Source organism: Dunckerocampus dactyliophorus, chromosome 8 (genome assembly GCF_027744805.1).
Source record: "Dunckerocampus dactyliophorus isolate RoL2022-P2 chromosome 8, RoL_Ddac_1.1, whole genome shotgun sequence".
NCBI classification, from domain to species: Eukaryota; Metazoa; Chordata; class Actinopteri; order Syngnathiformes; family Syngnathidae; genus Dunckerocampus; species Dunckerocampus dactyliophorus.
Genome location: NC_072826.1, coordinates 5213073 through 5231780, shown reverse-complemented (window position 1 = coordinate 5231780; position 18708 = coordinate 5213073). Strand labels below are relative to the sequence as shown.

General features: G+C 42.0%; 1 protein-coding gene and 1 long non-coding RNA gene across 2 annotated transcripts; both read right to left on the bottom strand.

Moving 5' to 3' along the window:
- Positions 1 to 123: 123 nt before the first annotated feature.
- On the bottom strand, positions 124 to 16731 carry LOC129186580 (uncharacterized). Its single transcript, XR_008572255.1, has 3 exons — positions 16614 to 16731; positions 2318 to 2401; positions 124 to 782 (listed from the first exon to the last, which is right to left on the bottom strand). It is a non-coding gene; the product is annotated as an uncharacterized LOC129186580 (long non-coding RNA).
- Positions 16732 to 16886: 155 nt separating this feature from the next.
- LOC129186758 (protein B4) lies at positions 16887 to 18708 on the bottom strand. Its single transcript, XM_054785356.1, has 5 exons — positions 18583 to 18708; positions 18261 to 18517; positions 18070 to 18184; positions 17953 to 17993; positions 16887 to 17205 (listed from the first exon to the last, which is right to left on the bottom strand). Exons 1-5 carry the CDS (start codon positions 18656 to 18658, stop codon positions 16912 to 16914), a joined length of 783 nt encoding a protein of 260 aa, XP_054641331.1. The 5' UTR covers positions 18659 to 18708; the 3' UTR covers positions 16887 to 16911.

The following is an 18708-nucleotide window of genomic DNA, read 5'->3' as shown; positions in this document are numbered from 1 at the left end:
CTAACCCTAACCCTACGTGCTGGCCATCACTAACAATGCATGTAAAAGAGATTAACCTTCTCCGCCTATAAAGCCTGCTAAAAAAAAAACCTCCAAAAACCTCCAACAACCTTTTATATACTGTACATGCTGAAACTATAAGTAACAGGTACATTCGGAATAGCGTGCTGGCCGTCACGAACAATGCATGTAATAAGGATTCACCTCTTCTGGCAATAAAGCCATCCCAAGAAAGCTCCAAAAACCTCCAACAATGTTTTATATCTACTGTCATGCTCTAACGGTGTATGATGTGTGATATGTGATCCCATGCAGGCAGTCAGTAACAATGCAAGGAATAGGGAATCACCTATTCTGCCTACAAAGCCCTCTAAAAAACCTTCAACAACATTCCTAAAGCCTGTACATGCTGTACCTATGTAGTAACAAGTGTATTCGTGATAACGTGCTGGCCGTCACTAACAATGCATCTAATAAGGATTCACCGCCTATAAAGCCCTCTAAAAAAACACTTTACTCACCCTATTGGTTGGAATTTGTTCTTCCAGCCAGGTTTGAGTCCAGGTTTCTTTTGGACTTTAGGCTCCCATGTGACATTTGACATTTGTCGTTGCTTGTTGGGTCTGTAAGGAAGAGGTGACTTACCTCCTGATAATCAGTCATTTGCAGGTGTTGGTGGCTGATGAAGAATCTCGACCAAACTTTGGTCTGAGTGTGGCTCAAACAGCTCGTCCCCTAACAAGCTCTTTCCTCTGTCCTCAGACTCCTCTTCCGAGAACCTTCTGGACACACAAACACAAGACACACACACACACACACACACTGTAAATACAGCAATGATCATGTACTAACAGGTACATTCATGATAACATGTAATACTTACAGTATTTTGAGCATTTCAGCCATTGTAAGCATTACCGGAGCTTCCTTGCTCGACACATTGATTTCGCATAGCAACGTCGTAGAAACGAATGTCTTCAGCTAGCGTTAACTTTTTCAAACTCAGAAATAAAAACACAGGAGAAGTGGCAGCATCTCGAATCCGTAGCCTTACCTTTTGGTCAGGTCTGAGACATTGGAGCGCGACTCAGCGGTTCACCGGTGTATTATGGCTAAGTGTCAATATGCGAGTAATGTAGTTTGTTTGACGTAACAATGTTAATAGTAATAATAATGCCGCTGTAGCTTGGCTAATATGCACGTCACATTATATGCAAATGGTGCATTGTTGGCGCTCTGTGGAGACTTTTTCAGACGACTTTATAGGAGGAATAAGCATTACCCATAAATGCAGTCATGAGTTGGCTCATTTTATCTGTTTTTAGATCTTTAAAACGCACAGAAAAGAGAAAGACGTATTAGTTCTTGTCTCACGTAAGGATTGTAGATGATGGGCAAAATTCCAAAAAAGTGCAGTTTTCCATCCATCCATCTTCTATGCCGCTTATACTCACTAGGGTCGGGTATGCTGGAGCCTATCCCAGCTGACTTCGGGCGAGAGGCGGGGTACACCCTGGACTGGTCACAAACAAACATTCAAGTGCAGTTTTCCTTCAAGTTAAATGGTGTGGTGGGTGGTTATTTGGCGACACCTAGTGGCTGCAATAATTCATGAAGTGAAGTTATTGCTTTTTGTTATGGAATACTTTCAAATACGCTTCTACCTTGGAGACTACGTGTCTGTAAGTAACCACAATGATGTGATATCTGTGTGGATTGATATCTTACATATTTTAGACGGCAGTGTTGTTTCATTAGGGCAGTAATTATGTCTGGCTTGGAGATTGTAGCTGCCGTGTCAGCCACTGACTAACAAAAGTCATTAATATTTCAGTCATATATAAATACAAAAATGAAGTTTTGGTGCTAAAATACGGCTGTTTGATATGTTTGTATACACCAGGAGGTGTCCAGGCGTCATGTCACATATTGAAAGTGTCTTCCTCCACAACATTCTGACATTTGTTATTAAACAGTTTTTATTATATCTGCCATCTGCAGTCTGTCATAATAAAATATCATTAAAGACAATATAAAACACTTCAGCGTCACTTTGTGTAAAATTAGGATGAGTGTATGGACTATCTATATATTTGTCCTGTGTAAATGATAAAAAAAAATGCAAAATATATGAAAATGTTGTTTTCCAATCATCAAAATCGCATTTAAAAAAAACTCTTGTATTATCATTCCATCCTGGAAAAAGATGAGCTCAAATGGATTCAAAGGTCCACAAAAACAAGACATTTAAGCCTGTGATGAGTGATTGGAAACCCGTAAATAGTGAAAAACATGCGCTGAACAGAGTGTGAAACACCTGTTAGACAGATCACCATCAACCAGCATGTCTTTTTGCTGCTCCAGCGGGGGGGGGCAGCCGTCTCGTTTGGGTCTGTAAAATCTAAGAGAGACAAAGTGCATTATTTGTAGACTATTTACAGGACTTAATTCATGTGAAAAAACTTACATTGTCATCGACAGATATTCAATTCATGCAAAGACAGAAGTGGTACATTTCATGTAAAGAGTTTTGCATTAGAATTTAGACAGGTTGACAAAAAGTACAAGTGGTGATTCAAAAGAGAGGAGTTGACAAAACGGAGGAAACATGGCAGCCAATAATAATGGCTGGACTGCGCTCATCTATGGCAAAATGCAAACCAAAAGACATGGTACCAGAGCTAAACTTGACAAGAGCTTTCCCTCCGATGGGGGGGGGGTCATGAAATAGTGCCCTCTTTGGCGGAAAATCAGTTAATGCATGCACAAAATGCTGCCATCCTGCGGTGGAAACGAATAATCGCACTCCTCGTGACACTTAGCAATTAGCTCTATTTACACACCACCACTTTGCTGCATAGCCCTCGAACACAAACTCGGATCCTGGACCCCGAAACCTCCATGGAAAGCTCCCACTCTGCTGGGACAGGCCCACTTACCGGCTGAAAATACACGGGCTGTCTGTTGTTCCAACCTTTATTAACATAAAAAAAAATCCAAAGGAGTCAGTGGCTCACGAGCCATAAGCCTCACTGCACATCACTGGATGGAATGCGTCCTTTGTGTTCTTTTAATTATGCATTAGAGATGGGCGGGTGAAGCCGGTGTGGCATAAAACAGAGAGCTTGTGAAATTTGTACCTATTTGGTATTGGCGCTTGCGGGTCAGGGGTCTACTCGACAATGCGCAAAAAAAAAAAACACACCATATTGTGTATTTACCAGTATTACGAGGGTACAGATTTCATGCGTAAACGCATAAAATATGCATCGCTGATTTTAAAAACACATTAAACATAAACATATTAAACGAGTTAGAAGCTTATCAGCGCCGCTGGAATGTCAAGTTATCTTGACCAGAGCACAAGATGATGAGAATGTCAAGACAACAGCAACTGATCTCTTGTCCGACACTGTACAAAGCTCTGTGGACATAGCACGCCGACTAAGTCCAAAGCAACGAAAAGGCACTGGCAACGTCTCTGGGAAACCATGCTGCATCATTGTGCAGTTTGTGTCACGCTCAGTGCGGGATTGTATTTAGGCGGATGCCAAAAACTCAAGCGGAAGATTAAAATCAGCGAAGATCTGACACAGCGCGACAGAGAAGCGAGAGCCAAGCTGGGGCCCTTTGTGGAGGAAGCCAGGAGACACGTGAAGAAAGCCGGATTCAGAGGAGCCTTCGCCTTCATTGATGGAAAGAAATTCTGTGTCGATGACATTGAATAAATATCACAAAGAAGTTCTTTATTTCTACATATTCATTCTGTGATATTGAAGTGACAGATTCCAAGATTCTTGATAAATAACATTCTACACTCACGTGGTGTGGCAACAGCGCCTCTTACTGACCATGCTTGGATCTTCTTATTAGTGTCAGAATCCAAGCAAGCTAGAAGATGTAACACTGGATATTGGAAACTAAACTGCTCCTTCTTAAACAATAAATCGTTCAGTCAGACCATGAAAGAAATAATAATCAGGCACAGGGAAATGGAGGGGGTTACTCCCACTCATTAATGGGAATTGCTGAAACACGAATGCAGAGTTTTTTCTATTGGTTTTGCTCAGAAGAAAGCTTGAAGAATATGAAGATATTCTAAGAGAGATTAGCAGGAGGGTTAGGAAACCCATTGTAAATGAAAATGAAAAATGCATGTTAAATGAACTTAGAGATAAACTGGATTAGATGCCTGTATAAGATCAAGAGCCAAATGGTTAGAACGTGGGGAGAAAAATTCAAATTACTTTTATAGCTTGGAGAAGAAATGTGGGTCTACGAAAAGAATTGATAAACTTTTCATAAGTGATGTACTTATTTCAGACACGAAAGCAATTAAAACATACATCTCAAATGTCTATCAAAAGCTATACTCATTTTTTAATAGTGAGGAATTGTAAGTCATTCTTCCAAACGATTCATCCTTTAACAAAAATATCTTCTCATAACTCAATAAAAGGTGACAGCCCCGTAACAATAAATGAATTGTATAACATTGTAAACAAAGTGCCCTTTAAAAAATGTCCTGGCCCGGATGGTTTACCTTTTGAATTTTTCAAGACTTTTTGGAATGAGATAAAGGATCTGCTTTTGTGTGTCTTCAAAGAAGCTTTAAATAGAGGCCAATTATGAAACAGGGCATCATCACTCTTTGAAAAGATTTGGAATGAGCACAATAGATTTTTCATTCCAAATAAAGTTGAAGAAATGCACATTTCCTCACAATGCTCACTATGCAAAATTCAAGAGGAGTCACCGAACAACTTATTTTATGAATGTCCAATTTCTCAATCATTCTGGACAGACGTTTTTAGTTTACTGTTTGCGTCCTTTAATACACTCGTTGATATCAAACAGCAAATGGTCTTGTTTCTACAAAGTAACTTTCAGAAGGGTTTGGAGAATGATGTGAAAGTTCTTTATTAGACAACTTCCACATTCATAAATCCAGAGCGTTGTCATCTAACCAAACATTCACGGGTTTTCTTCTGAAATAAAAAAATATTATGAGTCACCGAAGTTGATTATTAAAAACAGAAAGGCAATGAGAACCTTACATACATTATAAAAACAATTCATATGACAGACAAACTCAAGTGATATGTTCATTTGGATTTTTTATTTTTAAATGTTATCCCTTGCACATCTTTATACTTGTTTTTTTTCCTTTCGTTCAAGTTTCCATCATATTGTTCTGAAGACTGCATTTACATGTGATTCTGCATGTACTGTTCTGTACCACTGTTTGCAATAAGAAATAATAAAAATAAAACTCATCCCTTACAATGGTAAACTACTTGTAGCCACAAACAACTACTACTACAGTGACACTTATTGTCAAACATGACATTAACGTCTTACACTAACCTTATAGCCATTAGCCATGCCTCACCTTGGATGGCAACAGATTGCAACAGCGCGCTTCGAACTGTGTGTATAGACAGACAGTGACGTAACCAGAAAGCGACCCTTGGGTGACGTCATCTCTTACTTTCCGATTGGTCAGGTGGCCTACGGTGGCCTGTGACGAACATACAAGGTAACCGTGTCAATTGGTAGTGCGAATGATCTGACCCTCTTTCGCCCTACTGTACGTAACTTTCACGAGACAATATACTTCACATCCTATCTCGCCCGCATCAGTGACGTACGAAACAAGGATTCTAGAGTTTAAACAGGTCGCTGGGTAAGCCGCAAAGGAATGGAACTGAGTGTAAGTACGCTATGGAGGAGAAAGTCCGCCATGATGGTGGGCAAAAGAGGTGGGCGGGGCTAGTCGGACAATAGTGTACAACGTATTCACTAGCTTTGAGCCGAGTATAAAATAAAGTTATACGCTGTGCGTGCACTTTGATAAAATAGATTAATGTTATTAACTGAACACAATGAATTTATATGTACATATATAAATGTGTCAAATCCATTATACTGCAGAAATATGACCTAAATGTAGATGTCAATAAAAACCCGAGCAGCAGTATGAAAGAAACTGTTGTTTTTTTCCTTCCTTACAGTGCTACCAAGGCTTATCAAGCAACATTATTATTATTATTATATATTATTCAGTATGTAAATTTACAACATGTTTTGTCACGCATACCTGTCTTTGTTTTTGGGGAACTTGAAAAATGACAAAGGTGGTCTTTTGGACCGTCTATGAGAGCAATTAATCGCTGAGAAGTGTGCCAAGGACATCTTTACAATGCAATGTTTCGAGAGTCTGCTCACCATCATGGCGACCAAACCCCCCGCGAGACATAATACGGAAGTGGCTGATGAGTCCTTGGTTGAGTGCCAACTCGCACACACTGATCTGTACTAATAAGTCTGGATAGCTCATACGTCGCACGCCGGAGTGCAAGCCGCTGAAGCAAAAGAGACGCCATCTTACTACTCACATCGCGACTACATTCGCACAGCGTACATAGTGTACAAAGCAGAGGAAGAGGCTCGCAGAACATCTATATTTTAAATTAAAAAGCGGGGAGATTTTCCCATTCTTTCAAGTAACGCAACCTTCGTCCCTTAAAAACGATTTGATACGTTATTCTCTATCTTTTGGCTATATTAAATGTACTTTTCCCCTTCCAATTCTCATTGCCTTTGGGACAAAATTCTACTCTGCACCCTGGCTCAGCATTCCCCTATAGCAATGCACAGTTTTACTCCTCTAGAAAGAGATTTTAATTTTAACTGCATATCCCATCCCTTTTTTCCACTAAAATCCATGGTCATGATCCTTTACTTTTTTTTTCTTACTTTCATACAATTCACTATGCTCTCGTCTGTACAAAATATGAATCATAAAAGAGAGTGACTTTGAACAAGCTTTAAAATCATTTAACATTTGCTGATTTTGTTTTGTTTGTGTTATGAAATACAAATAACGTCTTTTCTGATATAAAAATATATTTGAACAAAAACCACAGGAATAATATGTGATAACCATAATGTGTAATTGTAGCCGGGCTGCCAGTGTATCCGCAGGTCCCGGCTATACTGCGTTGTGTTCTGGTGCACGATGAAGGGACACAGAGATGGCTTTGGAACAGGAGTTTATTCCTGCAGTATGGTGGAATCTGCAGTGTGGTGGAATATACAATGAGGACATGCACGTGAGCTCCTCAACAGCAACAGGCCTGTCAGCCAGCACAAACATGGACTCAAAATGTAAAGAAAGTAAAGTAAATAACAAAGGTCATGAAATGACATGAAATAAATACAATACATAACAATAATGCAATTCCATTAACTTAAATACACATAACTGAAGCACAAGAAACGGAATAAAAGAAATAAATCATTCAATGTAAAACAATATACCTGCAGTGTGGTGGAATATACAATGAGGACATGCACGTGAGCTCCTCAACAGCAACAGGCCTATACAAGAACAAGGCACATTCAGCACAATGCACGCTCACGCACACCCCACCCCCAATAAGAGAAAAACGTGGCTGATAGCTAATTAGTTAGCTTGCTCTCCCACAGTCAAAAACACCCCCAAAACCACACTACACGACATATTGTTAAAGAAACATAAATAAGTAACAACAGGGGTCCCATTAGGTTAATATAAAGCAATATTTTAACCACTGAAATGTTATTACAAAACTTAGTTGCTCCCACACCAACGTACCTGTCAGCCAGCACAAACATGGACTGACTGACGACGTGAGCAACAGTATGACATCCCCTGAGCCTTCAAAATAAAAGCTCATACCATGGCAAAGGAAATACGAAAATAAAGTTACAGATGTTAAATTATAACTTAAGAAGAAACCAAAACAAATCACAAAGTAGGGATTTTGGAGAAATTAACCCATAAACAAAAACATTACAGACATGATAATACATGTTTTTTTTCCGCATCTGTTACATTCACCCCTCCTTAATTTCGCCAAAATCCTAAACATTTTAAGATAACAGCATGCAATAAATCAACCCATATCACGGGATACAATGTTCACACATACCCAAACCAAGATGACCTCTGCAATCACAGTCCTTAATACAGCATAGAAAGCTACTTACTAAATAAGCTCAGAGAGAACAGGAGTTGATCAGGCTGCTGTTTCTCCTAGTGAATGTGGAGCCTTTTACTCCACATAAGATCTTGGCACTAAATACCACTGTCGTGAACATGTCACCACCAAACAAAGTACAAAACTACAGTATTGCCATGGGTTTATAGCCATATCAGAACAAATTCAACAAGGATTGAGATTTCCTACTAAACCCCTCCACTAAACCCTTGGAAAGTGGCTTCTGCACCATATTCTCTATCAATCTGTTAACTGCTTTAACAACCCTGCCCGTACGTGTCCTAACAACACGACCCTCAGGCCCTGAATCTTGGGCTGGTGGAAGACCACCACTCACTGTTGCGGGCAAGATGTCACAAGACCCTGTCTCTCTCATGTTAGGGACTCCTGTCAAGGGGCCCTTATAATCAATGACTACCTGTGACTCCGAAAATCCACTAGGACTGGGTGAGTCTTTCAACGATGAGACCTCCTCACTTTGTCCCACGCTCCTGTCAACTACAGAGTCGGTCTGGGAGTCTTCGCACATCATGTGACCAGCGTCTCTGATTGGAAAACATGACATGTCATTCTCTTGTTCTGACTCCATTTCCTCTTCTAGTGACTCACTGTCAGCATTAGATGACCATCGCAGCCATGATCGAGTCCTATCCACAGAGTTTTCTTCTGCCAGACCATTCAAAGTGCTGGGTGGCCTATACGGAGACCCACCGTTCCCATCTAAGGCAACTGACTCAGCTTCTGCACTGGTCTGGTTAGGGAATGGTAAAAAGCTCACGTCCAGTATCAAGTTCCGATGCACAACTTTGGTCTTCCCAGTCACATCTTCGATTCTGTAGATATGGGTTTGGGGATTGCAATCAATGATTGTATAAATTGTTGGTTCCCACTTATCAGCCAACTTCTTTTTTCCCCTTTCTGCTTTGTTGGCAAGCAAGACTCTATCTCCAACATGCAGACAAGTGCCCCGGACCCTTTTGTTGTAACCATCAGCTTGATGTAGCTGCTCTTTTCGTGCATGTCTCTGGGCAATAGCAGCAGCTTCATGAAGATTTGTCATAAGTTTGCTGGCATAAGATCTGCTGTCAACCACATTGGCATCCTTCAATACCTGCTTGAAGACCATGTCGACTGGGAGTCTCGGAACTCGACCAAACATCAAATAAAATGGAGCATATCCAGTTGTTTCATGCACTGTGGCATTGTAAGCAAAAGTCAAGGTTTGTATCTGCTGTGCCCAATGCTGTTTGGCTGCTAATGGCAAGCAACGTATCATACTGCCAAGCGTTCTATTGAACCTCTCAGTTTGTCCGTTTCCCATGGGGTGATATGCTGTTGTATGTGACTTTGCCACCCCTGTAAGATTGAAAAGTTCTGATATGAGATTGCTTTCAAAATTGGCTCCCTGATCAGAATGGATCCGCTCGGGAAAACCATATATGCAAAACACATTATCCCACAACTTCTTTGCAACTTGTTTTGCCGTCTGATTTACACAGGGGAAAGCATGGGCCATCTTAGTAAAGTGGTCCGTTACTACCAGAACATCCACTGATCTCTGTTTGCTGTCCTCAGCGCTCCAAAAATCTATACACACCAACTCCATGGGTGCGGAAGTGTGGATGCTCTCCAAAGGAGCCCGTGCAGCTGGTTCAGGGGTTTTAGCGAGAATACATCGCTGGCAGCATTTCACATATTCTTTAATGTCTCTTTCCATTTGCGGCCAGAAAAAACGTTGTCTGGCGAGGTGTAGGGTCCTGGCTTGCCCTTGATGACCTGCAAGGTCATGCACACCAGAGAGAGCCTTGGTCTTCCAAATAGCAGGTAGGACAAACTGGTACCTTGTGTGTCTGGTCAATGGATCTCTGATGAGTCTATACAGGACGCCATCTTGGATTTTCAGATGGTGCCACTGCTTACATAGTGCTCGTGCCTTAGGAGCTAACCTACTTCTCTCCCTCCTAGATGGCTGTTTTCCGCGCGCCACAGATAGCAGGACCTCCTGGATGTCTGGATCTGTCTCCTGACTGCGCCTGAGCTCTTCTGAGGACAGAGCTGACAGTGTGTCATGTCCTGAGGGCACCATCTGGGGAAGAGCCTTGATAAACTGAACGGCCCGCGTTTCTGCGGCCTTTTCCCAGTCAATGTGAGCCTCGAGCATGGACTTTACATCAGACGAAGTGACACCCAGGGTGACATGACCAGAATCATCTGTCTGAAGACACTGAACTTTGCACCGAAAAACATCCTGCACTCCTCCTTCCTTTGTCCCATTAGCCTCTGCCAAGAGGTTCTCATATGACTCACTGATCAGCCTTTGACTCACTGACCGGGTAAATGGATCTCTACTTAAAGCATCTGCCACGATATTCTTTGTTCCGGGGATATGCTTGATACTAAAGGTGTATGGGGACAACTTGGCCACCCACCGTTGTTCGCACGCATCGAGTTTCGGTTTCGTCATTATGTACGTCAGAGGGTTATTATCAGTCCATACTGTAAAACAGTGACCCTTCAACCAATGGCCGAATTTTTCACAAACACTCCACTTCAATGCTAAAAATTCTAAGCGGTGGGCAGGGTACCTCTTTTGTGAGCCAGTGAGGGTCTTGCTTGCAAAGGCTATTGGACGAGCCTTGGTCTCTCCCTCCGGTATCTGAGACAAAACTGCCCCAAGACCATCGAGCGAGGCATCGATGGACAGGATCAGCGGTTTAGTGAAGTCTGGGTGAGTGAGGACTACACAGTTCAAAAGCTTCTCTTTGAGACTGACAAAGGCAGAGTTGCAATCATCAGTCCAGTCAGCCGGTTTAAGCTTTCTGAAGACTCCTGACTTTCCATTTATTTTACCAACCTTTCCCCTCCGTTTTTGACCTGCGGTGAGAGCAAACAGAGGCTTTGCAATTGAAGAGCAGTTTGGTATGAAGTGTTGGTAGTAAAATACCATCCCTAGAAATGACTTTACTCTTCGAATTGAAGGTGTGCATCCATCATCCTCCATCAAATCTTTCTTTGCCATTTTGACAATGACTTCCACTTTATCAGGATCAACAGCGACTCCATCTCCATCAATGACGTGGCCAAGGAATTTCACAGACCTTCGGAGCAGGTGACATTTTTTTGGGCTCAACTTAAGGTTGTGCTCTCTTAATCTCTGGAAGACGATCTCCAGCCTCATGAGTGCTTCTTGTTCCGATGGGGCAAAGACTAACAGATCATCAAGATAACATAGCAAACTGCTGAAGTTTAAGTCCCCAAAAATGCTCAGCATCATTCTCATAAAGGATGCAGGACTATTACAAAGGCCTTGCGGCATCCTGTTATATTCATGCAAGCCCAGTGGTGTTGTGAAGGCGGTATACTTCTTGTCTTCCTCGTGCATGGGCAGGTTATAAAACCCTGATGTTAAATCCATAGTGCTGAAGACAGAGTTCCCGCCAAGGGCAGCCAAACAGTCAGCCTGATGTGGCAGAGGGTGAGCATCCTTAATGGTCCTTGCATTCAGCCATCGAAAATCTGTGCAAATTCGGAGGTCGCCATTCTTTTTCCACACCATCACTAGAGGGGAGGCAAATTCACTCAATGATTTTCGAATGATTCCCTGCTCTTCCATCTCAGTGAGGACTTGGCGCAGTTTTTGATAATGAGCTGGAGGGACTCTGCGGTATGGGAGGCGGAAAGGACGGTCGTCTGTGAGTCGAATTCTGTGCACAAAGCCCTTGGCTTCACCACAATCCAGGGGATGTTTTGAGAAAACATCCTCATATCGCTCCAGCATTTCCAGCAGTTGAGTTTTAGTAGAGTGGCTCACCTGGCAACTATCAACATCAACATCTCCCAAGCCAAGGTTCTTCAACTTCTGTTTCGGGTCAGTAGTAGCAGTACTTATGTTGTTTTGATCATGCTTTACTTCATCTGTGTCCTTCTTTCCCTGACAAGAGCCTTGAAACAGTGTGAAGTCTTCAGCGGCAATGCATGGAGAAACATCTGCTATCTTACAGTTTCTTTTCAAAGTGACGGGTTTTTCAGTGATATTGGTCACTTTCATGGGAGTCCAACCATCTCCCCACAAAGGTGTGACCACTCTGCCAATAACAATGCCTCGCGGGACACACTTAGCAGTTGTGTGTTCCACCACCACCGTGCTACCAGGTGACATTGGGACATTACTGGGCAACCGACCCCACAACAGGTATTCCTGTTTAGGCTGTAGTGTTACTGCCTGGGTCAACTTAACTGTGCCCACTTTATCTGGTACATCAGTCCCTCTCCACCTTGTCAGGTTAGCCATCATCTCCAGAAACTGCTCACACTCTGCAGACTCCTGTACATTGCAAGAGATAAGTTTCCAATAATCATCATCGTTCTTCATTTGATGGACTACATACTTCAACATGTTAGTGCCTATGATGATCTCATCTTTCTGTCCCGCAACTACCAGGACTGGAACCATGCACTTAACTCCATACAATTCCACTTCCAAGTCATACATGCCCTTTGGAGTCACCTGTACTCCCCCACAGCCGACAAGGATAACACGCTGTGTCATTTCTTGCTGTTGCGTCAGGATGTTCTCTGATACAAGTTTCTGTTCTGCCACTTCACTTATTGTGCAAGCCATTGATCCAGAATCAAGCAGTCCTCGCAACTGAACAGAACCATTGATTGTCACTGCAGCATGAAATAACTCGCCATACGGGTCAACTCTGTGGATGTTTTGAACTATGACTGTGCAATCATTTGGTATCATTTTACATACATTGGCATACACTTCCTTCAAATCTTCAACACATTTGAGGGTTGTTTCTTTGGTGCTCACACGTCCCCTCTCTATATGTGAGCCATGTGGTTTAAAGATGACGCACCTTGTCCATCTCTGGGTTGAGACTGAGTCAGATTGGGTAGGCCGTTCTGTCTTGACCTACGCTGTCGGCATTCTCGCTTCCAGTGACCTGGTCTGAAACAGCTCATGCAAAGGTTTTCCTGCCTGCAATGCATTGTGGTGGAATGATCCATGGCCTGGCAGACTTTACAAATCCTTTGAAAGACACGTGATTGTTCCCTTCTAGGTTCTGTGGCCACTACTGTATGGACTTTCTGCTCCAACACACGATCCAGCAAGCCGATGAGTGACTGAATGCAAGTATTCTCTGCTGGAGAAGTGGACGACAGCCCTGTCGCATTCTGTTCAACAGTGAACTCCCTCACCTTTTCGACAGTTACACCTTCCGGGGTTAAAATCTGAGCATGGGCCCCTACCTGCCTGTGCGGTGATGGGCGACGCATTTTACCTTGGGTCTTTGTTTTGGCCTCTCTCTGATGTTCTATGAGGTGTTCCTGTATCTCATGTGATGTCCATTTCTCTGCTGTTCTACACTTGAGAACACTTGAGAGTGCAGTGTCAGGACAGTGTTTTACAAACATCATGGTGACTTCATGAGCAGGGTCCTCAATATTCCTACCCTGTCTCCTTAGACACTCATCAGCCACATCCACTGCTTTGTTCAGGCGGATCCAATAATCCATTGGACCTTCTCCTGCCAGAGGTAATGTGTTGTAAAAATCTGCAAGGGGCATTGTCGAATATGTTACCTCACTGAAATGCTGCTTAAGAATATCAAAAACAAGCTTGGGGTCTTCAGCAGGCTTTAAAGAAGGGATACTGCGGAGTGTGACCTTTACAACATCTCGAGCCTTTCCCATCAGTTTCGACGTTACCTCTTGTGAGTGTTCATGTGTTGGAATGCCCCTTTTCCTCAAATAGACATCCATAATTTCTTCCCATTCATGTATTGTGTGCTTATCAGTTCCATCACCCCTGAAATGTGGTGGCTCTTTGACATCAGCTTGCATCACAAACTTCATTCCAGTCATATTTAACTCAGGATGGGCCTCGGCTATATTTGCACTAGATGTGGGAGTACTTTTGTCATTCTGACTACCTGCAGTCTTCTGTATCTGATTAGCAATGTTCTCACCAATTTGGTGGGCTAACTGTGTTATAAGGCTTCCTATGTCGGGGGAGTTGCTGCTTCCATCAAACCACTGTTGCCTGGGAGGAGATGCATCAGCGTGCATGTGGGTTAAACATGGTGTACTGAGACCAACCACTCCAACTCCCCTCCCCATGCCTGTAAAACTAGTGACAGACTTAGGTTCATGCTGTCTTGGTGTGAGGCTATCATGGTTCGCGCGAGTGGAAGATAAAACTGGGTGACCCACCATACTAACACCCTTAAGTGGAGTTGCATAACCTCCCAAACCCCGACCTCGCCCAAGACTTGTATGAACACTGTCATCATAGGTAAGCAATCCCTTACCAGCCTCACTGTCTGCCATTGTAGCCAGTGTGTTCACTTTCATCTAGTGACAATATAGAAAGGCAAATGAAACTTATTTTACATACACACAAACAAATTCGCTGAATTCAGGTTCATGGAAAATAAAAAATATCAACAGTCCTCAGTGGCTTCAGTGTGTAATCTATATATACTTTTTTCCAAAATCTTTACAGTGTCCCTACTGTACTTGTTCCAGCAACCACCGGTGATCACTCTGACGATGATCTGAAGAGAAGAAATCCGGGTCACGGCACCAATGTCGCCGGGCTGCCAGTGTATCCGCAGGTCCCGGCTATACTGCGTTGTGTTCTGGTGCACGATGAAGGGACACAGAGATGGCTTTGGAACAGGAGTTTATTCCTGCAGTATGGTGGAATCTGCAGTGTGGTGGAATATACAATGAGGACATGCACGTGAGCTCCTCAACAGCAACAGGCCTGTCAGCCAGCACAAACATGGACTCAAAATGTAAAGAAAGTAAAGTAAATAACAAAGGTCATGAAATGACATGAAATAAATACAATACATAACAATAATGCAATTCCATTAACTTAAATACACATAACTGAAGCACAAGAAACGGAATAAAAGAAATAAATCATTCAATGTAAAACAATATACCTGCAGTGTGGTGGAATATACAATGAGGACATGCACGTGAGCTCCTCAACAGCAACAGGCCTATACAAGAACAAGGCACATTCAGCACAATGCACGCTCACGCACACCCCACCCCCAATAAGAGAAAAACGTGGCTGATAGCTAATTAGTTAGCTTGCTCTCCCACAGTCAAAAACACCCCCAAAACCACACTACACGACATATTGTTAAAGAAACATAAATAAGTAACAACAGGGGTCCCATTAGGTTAATATAAAGCAATATTTTAACCACTGAAATGTTATTACAAAACTTAGTTGCTCCCACACCAACGTACCTGTCAGCCAGCACAAACATGGACTGACTGACGACGTGAGCAACAGTATGACATCCCCTGAGCCTTCAAAATAAAAGCTCATACCATGGCAAAGGAAATACGAAAATAAAGTTACAGATGTTAAATTATAACTTAAGAAGAAACCAAAACAAATCACAAAGTAGGGATTTTGGAGAAATTAACCCATAAACAAAAACATTACAGACATGATAATACATGTTTTTTTTCCGCATCTGTTACATAATAACCATAAACACATACATCCACACACACACGAAAAAAAACAACACTGAAACAAAACCATATGCTTTGGGTAAGACAATACGTTGTTTGCAATCTCAAACATACCGGTATGCATGTTCAGTAATATTATTTTCCAGAACATATCATATGAATGAATCCTTTTACGTCAGTCATTCAGCAGCAAAAAAAAATAATTGTTTATCCAAATGAAGGGTCATGTCGACTCAATTGTATGCAAACTGGCTTGCTAACTGCACTGTATACAATGCCTGGTAAGCATCATGGAAACACTGAGATTCTCCCATTCCTTCAAGTAACGCAACCTTCGTCCCTTAAAAAATACATATATCATGATATAACAAAAAAGTACGTAAATTTCCTCTTAGCTATTATAGAGCTATATAAACGTATCAATTCTGGACATACATTTCATCAGAGGAATTTTATACGATCGAAAATATCTGAGAGATCGACAGTGCAAAACCCTTAAATTATCAATCATAAATCTACATTTCAGTCATACTTACACGTGAAATGTTCGTCCACAGCCTTTGAATTGGCGGTTTGTGCAGTTAATAGCTGCACATGCAGGCATCTTAAGACGACATTTGTGTCCTATCCGAATTAATAAAATAAGTTCACCACGAAAGCAAAAGCTTGCCCGAGAAGTGTTTCTTGCGAGTAGCAATATGGCGGCCGTTTGCCTTCACAAGTCATCGCCAATGAGCTATCCAGATACATTATACAGATCAGTGCTCGCACACAGTGCAAACAACTGGTTAGCTAACGTATTAAAGGAACTTAAAGTTGAAGCACTGTTTCATGTTCCACTACTGTTTTCCCGATGATACCGCTTTTAATGTGAAGGTTGTACTAACTGATACGCTTTTCTTGTGAAGAGAGGGGAAAAGGAAATGCGACAGTGAAGAAAGTGCAACTGCCAAACACAAAAGCAGTAACTCAAAAGTAAAATAAAAACAAACGAACAGTTAAAATAATTCTAGTGGCAGTTGAAAGGATTACAAGGTAAATGGCTTAAAACACGACCTTACGAACGAGTGCTTTTCCCCCAAATCAGATCCGTTTCGGAAGAAAAAGCGCGGGCTCGGTGGTGTGGCACTCAGGAAGCGCTTCTTCTTCTTCCGTCTCACTTTAAAGTCATACCGCCACCTGCTGTACAATTGTTTGATTACAGTTATATGCTGTGATAGTACAGCGGATTTTGATTCCATTACTGTGAAATGAGTTAAATACTCCACAATGCAAAGAGCTACAAAAGTTACAATTTTATTTGGGGAAAGAAAAAAACAAAAAACAAATGTACAGTAGTTTAAGAAAAAAATATTCACTCCGTATTCTTTTTCCTTCCTCCTTTAGCGGGGGCTTTTGGTGCAGGATCCTTGGACCCTTTGGCAGCTTTACCCTTTGCTGCCTTGGCCTCTTTCACCTTCTTAGGCTTGGCCTCCTTAGGCTCCTTCAGCTTGGCCTCCTTAGGCTTCGCCTTGGCCTTCACAGAAGATGCAGCCTCTTCATCCTCTTCCTTGTCTGCAGCTTTTTTAGCTTTGGGCTTCTTGGCGGGCACCACCTTGGTGGCGGGGAGCACCTCATCTTTCTTTGACCTTTTGGGAACCTTTGACTCCTTGAGAAACAAAACTTTGCTAAAGATTAAATTGATTTTCAGTCTAAAGTGTGAAAACTTTTGTGATGCTACCACAGAAGGGTAACAGTGATGGCAAAACAAAAAAAGTCAACAGGAAATGCAGAGGAAAGCACTTGTCATGGCTGCTTAGTGCAAAATACATTTGCATACACAAATGTGTAACTATCAGGCAGAAGCCAACATGCATGTAGCAGAGTTTTAATACATTGTCACTTAAAGCTAACAAAGTTTTGCCTTTACTTATAAAATGTCTTTAGCCTTTTTACATACATTAATGAAGTATCAAAATACCCCCGCATCCACTGACCTTTAATAAGCGGCCCTAGGTGGAAAGTTTGGACACCCCCAATCAGATTAAGCTTGCCAACATCCCAGCAATACCTATGAACCACCACAACAAGCTGACGGTATCATTATGCGAGTTGGTTTTAAAGCAATTTTACCTTTTGATATTTAAATGTTAAAAAGGTTACCATACCATGAAAGACAGAACTTCCAAAGAACCTCTTCTCTCAAAAGTGGAGCAAACAAGGGCCAAAAATGACATTTTTTGCATATGGCATTCCATTCAAACAGGCTCTATTATTGCTATTATATTGCTGTTTAGCATTATAGGAGACCTTTCCATTCTTAAATGGCTATAATTAATGGTTTTGAGGCAGTGACAGTTTGGAACAGATTAAAGTGGAATTTTTGTGACCATTAAAAAAATAAATAAAAACTTACCTCTTTCTTTGGTTTATTTGCAGCAGCTTTCTTTGTGGCACCTTCACATAAAAGGAGCAATTAGCACTTATTTTATCATCACCGTGGATTTGATCTCGTTAGAGGATGAGGATTTACCATTATCAGTTTTTATCTTCTTGGTTTCCTCCTTTGCTGCTTTCTGCACATTGGGATCCACGTTCTCTTTCACTTTGGGGGCTTTGGGTTTGGATTCTTTGGTCTTTGGTGCAAGCTTCACACAGCATAATAAATTAAAAAAAATAACTTTATACATTTAACAACACTTGAGTTCGTTCATCTTCCATTACCCGAAATCTGCCCATGACGCCTACGGCGACAGTGGCGTGGGCTGGCCTCACCAAGATGCCCGTTTCCAGGCCTTTTTTGATGGCTCTGCGGACAAAGTGCTTGACCCGTACGTGATCCACAGACGGGTAGTTGCGCTTGATAAAGTTCTGGATGGCCTGCAACGAGACCCCCTTTCTGGAGTCCAGTTCTATGAGCGCCTCCCTCACCATGATGAGTGTTGGAGGATGCGCTGACATCTTGCGTACAGTTACAGGACCTAAAAAACAAAACACTATTTGCATTAGCAGCTAACCTTCATTTCGACCAAAACAACCTGCTTACCCATTTTTTTGAGCACCGGCGCATTGCTGGAGGAGGCTTTCTCATCGACAACAGTTGAATTCTTTTTAGGAGGCATTTTTTTGTGGAGATGGGGAGGAATTACGTTTAAGAAAGACGTTAAAAAAA